Raw genomic sequence first — 8,359 nt, forward strand, 5'->3', positions numbered from 1 at the left:
CAATCGCACTTACTGAAAAAAAGTGAGGCTTGCGGGCGGGGGTTTCCATGACTCAATGCCCACAAAAATGAGCCAGTCGGGGGATGCATTGAACCGTCCATGCAACCCAGAGGACAACACATTGATCCGCTCTCATGTGCCAAGAAAAAAATTGCGGTGGCTAGTAGAGCCTTAGGGTAACACCAAAAAATCCACACTTCGTGTCCTCCCTATTCGGCGGACACTACGAGGGGTGGCGCCACTTTGATGTCCCCGGCGGGCTCGTTTGTGAGCATCGATACATGGGACCCCCGCCCGCATGCCTCACTTCAACAGTAATCCCACCTTGGGAGACAAATATGGTGTCCTCACGTGCAAACGGATGTTCCATCCTCCTTCGGCCGACCTGCACGAGACGCCGTTTCCCGGGAGCCCAAATGTTTGAGAGTATGCAGGGCGCCGGTTAGCATGGGCATTTGATCCCCATTGCTGCGTGTGTTTGGGTAGAAAAAACTGTGATTTGTCAATGACTGTATACAACGACTATTCTGTCCCCGCGAGAGAAATGTCAGACTTCGAAGATTGTTGGCATGAAGAAATGAATTCAAACAAAAACTGCTGCCGGGAAGGGTGATGGCTGACGACTCGTTTTTGGGTCAATGAATGATTGAATGCCCGTTTCACCTTCGGGGTTTGCTGTACTATCCTGGACCCCTGTGTTCTCCTCCTGTATCTACATAATTAAGGCTCTCCGTTCGTTCCCAGCGCCTCCCCCGCCCGCTCCTCACACCACAAAGAACACCGGAGGCTGTGCAAAAATTCTTCCGGCGGAGCAGACTCTTGGTGGGCGAGAGGATGGCAACCAGTGCAGCTGGTCATGTAAGTGCTCTGTTCCGGTCCAGTTCTTGCGAAAACACCGAAAAGACGGTGAAGGCCTTTCTAACGCTTCATCTTCTGCAAAAACGAAAAAAGCAGGGCGCCGGGGCCGTGGTGAAGGTTGAGAATAGCATCGCTGGCCGGGTGAGGAGGGGCCACGCTGCACGGGCTGCCGGATCCGTCGGAGCAGCTGCAGAAGTTGGACGTCTCCACGGTGAATCCTCCTACAGCACGTTCCGCTTCAAGGTGAAGAACAAGCAGATGCCGTGGATGAGGATACCGGGCGGATGGGAGGAACAAATGGAGGGGCCGTGCCCAAGGTACATCAAGCTCTGGACTGGCAATGGTGTGTGGTCTGCTTGGATGAATCGGGTGACGAATGGGGGCGACTCCATGTACCTGACAGACGGATGGGTGCAGTTCGTCAAGCAGCATGGCGTGCAGAACGGAGACATGCTGACCTTCCAGATCATCGGGCCTGATGCGTGGTACGTTCGCATCTACGCAGACGGTGGGGAAGAGAGGCCGATTCGCCACGAATATTGATTTAGAGAGGGCTTGTCATCTTGTTGAGTCGTATGATTTACTATTCCCTTGAAACATCCCTATCTCTGAACTCTTCTGAATAAGCGCCTTGTAGTTTACATTTTGGTTCTGCCATGGCTTGTGACTTTGTTGGTGCCTATCTATCAAGCTTGTGTCTGTTAGTTCAGTACTGAATCGTCAAAATGCATGTAGGACAGATCCTAATCTGAATGAATTATTGCTACCGCTTTAATTACCACTAAAATACCTTAACATCACAACTTTGCTCGTAGGCGAAAAAACATCAACTGCATTCTGCTTTATTGCGTATTACACTGAAAAAACGATATGCTGGGCAAAAGTTAAAGCAAGGGAGATGGTATGCATTTTATTTGGGGGGGGGGGGGGGGGGGAGGGTTCACAGGAGATGGAACGCATAAAACGGGCCCTGCATGGTGGCCCGATCACGGCCCATAGGGGGCTGTGTGGCGTGAGCTATGGGCCTCCAAAGTCTGGACAGAACACTAAAACACAAAGGCGTACTGAAAAAAAACAACAGGGGAACGGTTCGAACCTTCAAAGAAGAGTTCTTCTGGAACCGCATGGGCCGAAGGCCAGTGGGCCAAGCCCTGCTGCACTGCGCTTATCGCAGCCTAATTTCTGCCATGTTGCAGCCCGCCTGGTCCACTGTCTCTATAAGAGGAAAAACGCATCAAATGAAAAAAGCAATGGAAATGCAAATGAGGTAAGAGGATGGTCCAGATCCCCACGCGAATGAGCGCTTGTGATTGCAGCCGCGCCAGCGAAAGTTTTTATCTTTGCTTTCCTCTCTCTCTATATATAGGGATTGACTATTCGTCACCCTGGGTGAGGAATAGTTATTCTTCAGCCCCCCCCCTCCATTTCAATAGCAATGCACCGTAATTTTAAGTTCCATAAATTTTGTCTTATTTTATACATAAAAATAGATTGTAAGAAACAACATATAGTCGCCGTAAAAAATATTTTATATTACGTAAAATTACAAACATAAAAACATAGTGCAAAATATACATAAAATGCATTTTTTCTGATCATATGACCTATATTTTTGTTTTCTTATGCCAAATTTTATGTAGTGAATCAAGATGAACGTAACTATTTTTATTTCATAAATAAATTACATTTGTAATACAAATAGTACATTCATATTGATTTACTGCATAAAATTTGGCATAATAAAAAAATATAGGTCAAAAATTGTATTTTATATACATTTTACACTATGTTTTTACATTTGTAATTTTACGTAACATAATTTTTTTACGATGATTATAGGTTTTCTTACGTTCTCTTTTTATATCTAAAATAAGACAAAATTTACGAAACGCAAAATTACGGTGCATAGATGTTAAAATTAAGGTGGGTGAAGAATAATTATTTCTCACCTAGGATGAAGAATAGTCGGTATTGTAAATATTAATATTTTTTAATATATTTTTGGTCAAACTTTGCAATGTTTGACTTTATAAAAATCTAATATGCGGAGTAAAAAGGACCGGAGAGAGTAGTAAAATTTATTTTTATATATAAGGGGGGGGGGTGCGGGGGGGGGGGGGGTGTTGCCAGACACCCATGTTACCCACTAGATCATGCCCTGCTGCCTGCAGAATCATTTAGGGTGAATCATAAATCGATTTACGGGTTGAGAATTTAGCACATATGCTAGAGATGCTCAAAGCTAATCCTAGCTTTGCCAATATATAATCCACTCACGTGAAAAGCAAGATGCTTAGTTTTTTTAGAGGTTAAACCAAGCTTTATTGATCGAATTCCACATGATGTGCGATACCAATAGGGTCATGGGGGTTCGACCAACCATGTTTGTCGCCCCGGATCAAGATAAGGAAAAAACTTGGCCAACCTATCTACATCATCATTAGATACTCCACCTTCAAACATGAAATTACAATTCAAAAAAGAAGCTCTATGTCTAATTACACTAATGATAGCTCCATAAACACCATTACTGTTCCTCAAATGTGTTGATAACTTGTTTGGAGTCCAAAGCAATAATCACATTTTGGATCATCATATCCTCAGCCAAACAAAGTAGATGCTTAGTTGCCTGACAATTGGTAACGTAGTGAGTTTGCAAATGAATGTGCATGGGAAGACATGACAGACACGGGGCAGTGAGTAGGCAGTGGAGCACATACAGCTCTTTTTACCGGTGCTGGGAGCTATCGGCGAACCATCCACCGTTCACATGCTTTGCGATCTGTGTTTAAGTGGGACCCATTCATATGTATAACCATGTATTGTGGCAGTTAATTTTTTTATATAGTCAAATCAATGTCAGATTAATAGGGCCATGTTAGGAGAAGCAGTACTTTTTGCAGTGGGATGTACGCATACATGCATCATCTCTCCTCTCTCTCTCTCTCAGACCAATCCCTGCATTTTATTTTTGTTTACATTTTTAGATGGCCAATATTTTTTACAGCATTGTTTTATTATTTAAAATTTTCATATATTCAAATTATTGAACATAAGATCTTTAGAATGAGACCATCTTGAGTATATTTAAACTAGTTTAATTTTTACTATTTCAATCATATCAAAAATATTAATTTTACTCATTTCAAATTACAATTTTTGAAATGATTGAAATCCGTTATTGAAATGGCTGAAACCACTTTTCTGAATATAGTTTTCTTTGTGAGTTCCATAATCCAGCTTGTGAAACCGTTTCTTCAATGGAGTAAGTGTGATGTGTTTTTCTAGAACTAGTGAAATCTATCTTTTGTAATGATTGTAATCAGCTTTTTGAAACAAGTGAAATATAGTATTTCAACTGAGCGACTGTAATGTGTTTTCTGAAATGAGTGAAATGAGTTGTTTGAAAAAAGTGAAATATATCTTTTTGGTGTGAAACAACTTTTTCAATGTGTGAAACTGATATTTCTGCTGAGTGAAATATGTTTCAATTATTTTTTCATAAATACGAATTGCAATTAGTTTTTGAGATATATTTTGTAATGAATGAAATCAGTTTTCCAAATCAGTGAAATGCGCTGTTTCAAATTTGTGAAATACTTATTTTGGAAACTAGTGAAATGAGTGTAATACATTTTCTGAAAATGGGTGTAATGTGTTTTCTGAAACTAATGAAATGGGTGAAATCTATATTTTTGTAAATGAGTGCAGTGTGTTTTCTGAAATGAGTGAAATAAGTTATTTGAATAAAAGTGAAATAAAACCATTTTTTTGCTGTGAAATTATTTTTTTGTGTTTGAAACTGATACTTTTTACGAGCGGAATACATTTCAATATATCTCGTAAATTTGCAGTGAGATTAGTATTGCAAATGAGAGTAATGTGTTTTCTGAAACGTATGAAATCTATTTTTGAAACTAGTGAAATAGTTTTTAACTGATAATTTTTTAAAATGAGTGTAATGTATTTTCTGAAATAAGTGAAATCTATTTTTTGCAAATGAGTGTAATGTGTTTTATGAAACTAGCGAAATGAGAGAAATATATCTTTTGTAACAAGTGAAATCAGTTTTTTGAAACGTATGAAATATGTATTTCAATTGAGTGAGCGTAATGTGTTTTCTGAAATGAGTGAAATGTATCCTATTTAATTGAGTGTAATGTGTTTTCTGAAATGAGTGAAGTCTATCCTTTGTAAACGAGTGTAGTGTGTTTTCTAAAACTTGTAAAATGAGTGAAATATGTTTCTTTTCGTTGAGAATATGTTCTCTTGAAATCAGTTAAATAAAATTAGTTGAAACATATCCAATATTGGTCTTATTTTAAAATTCATGGCGCAAGCAATTCAAATCTATAAAAGGTTTAGAAGGCGAATAATCATTTCAAAAGTCATCTACTATTCTAACTACCACAATGAAATAAAATGCTAGTCATTTTGAAGAGAGATAATATTATATGCATGCAGCCACTCACCTTCTCTTCGCTCATATTCTCTTCCCTCATATACACAATGGTGTACCATACTGAAAAGATGTCAGGTATGACAGATTGTATTTGGCGTTATTAGAACTACTGCGCAGAAGAAGCACATAGAAAAAGAAAAATGCTAACTTGATCTCAACGCAAGTACACGGTGGATCCAACACCGGTACATCCCGGCTCCGGTAAAATTACTTATTCGCAGCGAAGCAGCCCACGATGATGAGAGATGGGAGATTGCACGTTTAGCGACTGACACCCGGGCTCCGAACCAGTAAAATACACGGAGGGAGCAGCCCACGACGAGAGATGAGAGATGGGATGCGCCGCCATCAGATCTCGAGGGAGCTTACAGTTTGTAGAGATGTTATAAAACCCTCTTCTCTTCCAATCCAAACCAACCCGCGAGATCAGATCAGACCAATTCGATCACCGGCACTGCCCGCCGCCATCACCGACTCGATCGCCATGGCAGCGGAAACCGATCACCACCGACGCGTTGATCATGTCGTGCTGTTCCCGTTCATGGCGCAGGGCCACTTCGCGCCGTTCCGCTGCCTCGCCGCCCTCGTGCGCCGCTGCCGCCCCGACGCCCGCGTCACCGTCGTCGCCACCGTCGACGCAGCCGAGTCCATCCGCGCCCACCTCGACCACGACGCCGTCGCTGTCCACGTGCTCCCTTTCAGCCCCGTCGGCGCTTCCCAGCGGCTCATCGACCTCTTCCTCGCCTCCGAGTCCCTCCGCCCGGCGTTTCACCAGTTCATCGCGGGCCTCAGACGCTCCGACCCCCGCGCCTACGTGCACGTCGTGGCGGACATGTTCCTGGCCTGGACGGCGGACGTAGCCCGCGGCGACCCCGGCGTCACGCACTCCGTCTTGCTCACCACCGGCGGCTACGGCTCGGCACTCTACTTCTCGCTCTGGAACAGCGTCCCGCTTGTCCCCGACGACGCCGAGTGCTTCCAGTTGCCGAGCTTCCCGGACATCCGCGTCCACCGCTCGCAGCTCACCGACCACCTCGCGACGGCTGACGGCGGCGACGAGTGGTCCACCTTCATCCACAGGCAGATCGCCGCCTTCTCCCGCGCCGATGCGCTGCTCGTCAACACCGCCGAGAAGCTGGAGCCCAAGGGATTAAGCATGCTCCGGCAATCGCTCAACAATGTCCAGGTTTTCCCGGTCGGGCCACTGCTCCGAGCGGCAAGTTCGTCGTCCCCGCAGGAGACGACATCGAGGAGCCCCATCTTGGTGTGGCTCGACAAGCAACCACCGGGCTCAGTGTTGTACGTGTCGTTCGGGTCGTTGTACACGATCTCCGCGTCGCAGGCGACGGAGCTGGCAATGGGGCTCCAGAAGAGCGGGCACAAATTCGTGTGGGTGGTCCAGCCCGCCGCCGACGTGAACGGCAGCGAGTCGCCGTCCTCGGGCCTTCCGGACGGGTTCGCGGAGAGGATGGAGGTTGCCGGGCGCGGGCTGGTTGTGCAGTGCTGGGCACCGCAGGTGGAGATCCTGGCGCACCCGGCCACGGGCGCCTTCCTAACGCACTGTGGGTGGAACTCGGCACAGGAGAGCCTCGCCGCGGGCGTGCCGATGGTGGGGTGGCCGCTCTCGGCGGAACAGTTCTACAATGCCAAGTTGCTAGTGGAGGAGATGGGGGTGTGCGTGGAGCTGGCACGCAGCACCGCGGCGGCCGTGACGAGGGACGAGGTGTTGAAGGCGGTGGATAGGGTGCTCGGCGAGACGTCCGGAGTGCGTGACGTGATGAGGAGGAAGGCCGCGGAGATGAAGGAGGCGATCGACGCGGCGAGGGACAGCGACGACGAGTACTCATCGCTTGGAGTGACGCGGAGGTTCTTGGACGCGATGGCGCGTACATCGTCTGTCATGGGAACAACTATATCTGGCACTTCAGGTGAAGCCCAAGGACGACCTGGCTGGCCCAAGCGAGGGATGAAGCCCAACCCACTTAACACAGAGGAGCTGATAGCGGTCCAGGAACTGAAGATATAGGCACTACTCATCTTCGTGGAGGGGCATGGAAGAACTGGAACCTGAACTGGCCGCCGTTGGGTTGGGCGTTTTCCCCTCTCCCACCTCCTGGCTCTAGCTTCCCCGATCCCCTTTCTTGCTGATAGAAACTTGTATCCGTGATTGAATTCCTTGTATCCATGATCTACTGAGTAATTCATATATAGGTTCGTATCATTTGGTATTCAGAGCCAATCCATCACCTCCCACCTCCAAAATTTCCCCCACCAAACGCCCCATCTTGGCGTGGCTCGACAAGCAACCGCCAGGCTCGGTGCTATACGTGTCGTTCGGGTCGCTATACACGATCTCCGCGTCGCAGGCGACGGAGCTGATAATAGGGCTCGAGAAGAGCGGGCACAAGTTCGTGTGGGTGGTCCAGCCCACCGCCGACGTGAACGGCAGTGAGTCACCGCCGTCGGGCCTTCCGGACAGGTTCGGGGAGAGGATGGAGGTTGCCGGGCGCGGGCTGGTGGCGCGCTGCTCAACACTGCAGGTGGAGGTCCTAGCGCACCCGGCCACAGGTGCCTTCTTGACGCACTGAGGGTGAAACTCGGCATAGGAGAGGCTTGCCGCGAGCATGCCGATGGTCGGCTGGCCTCTCTCAGCGGAATAGTTCTACAATGCCAAGTTGCTAGTGGAAGAAATGGAGGTGTGCGTGCAGCTGGCGCACGGCGATGTGGCTTCCAGAGCCCTTGCTACAGTAGTGGAGGTGGTGCTTGCGTCATCGCAGACAGTCCACCATGGTGATGTGGTCGTTGGCGTCATTCCTTTCCTTTTGGTCTGGCTCACCGTCGAGGAATTCAAGTGGAGCTGTGACTCGATCTCGCAAGGTTCGTTGCGGCCTGGCTCCTCCCCAAGGTCACAGATGGCAAGGCATAAGTAGGCTCTAGGTGAAATCCATGTTCTTTGGCAGGGTTCATTGCTGTTGGGGAACGTTGCAGAAAACAAAATTTTCCTACGGTTTCACCAAGATCCATCTAGGAGTTCATCTA

At 47.0% G+C, this 8,359-nt stretch overlaps 1 protein-coding gene across 1 annotated transcript; it reads left to right on the forward strand.

Annotated features, from left to right (window-relative positions):
* Nucleotides 1-5,768: 5,768 nt before the first annotated feature.
* Nucleotides 5,769-7,346, forward strand: LOC125540863 (UDP-glycosyltransferase 92A1-like). The gene has a single exon (XM_048704400.1). The coding sequence runs from the start codon at nucleotides 5,805-5,807 to the stop codon at nucleotides 7,344-7,346; it is 1,542 nt and encodes a 513-aa protein (XP_048560357.1). The 5' UTR covers nucleotides 5,769-5,804.
* Nucleotides 7,347-8,359: the final 1,013 nt, after the last annotated feature.

The sequence above is a fragment of the Triticum urartu genome, chromosome 2, assembly GCF_003073215.2.
Source record: "Triticum urartu cultivar G1812 chromosome 2, Tu2.1, whole genome shotgun sequence".
Lineage (NCBI taxonomy): Eukaryota > Viridiplantae > Streptophyta > Magnoliopsida > Poales > Poaceae > Triticum > Triticum urartu.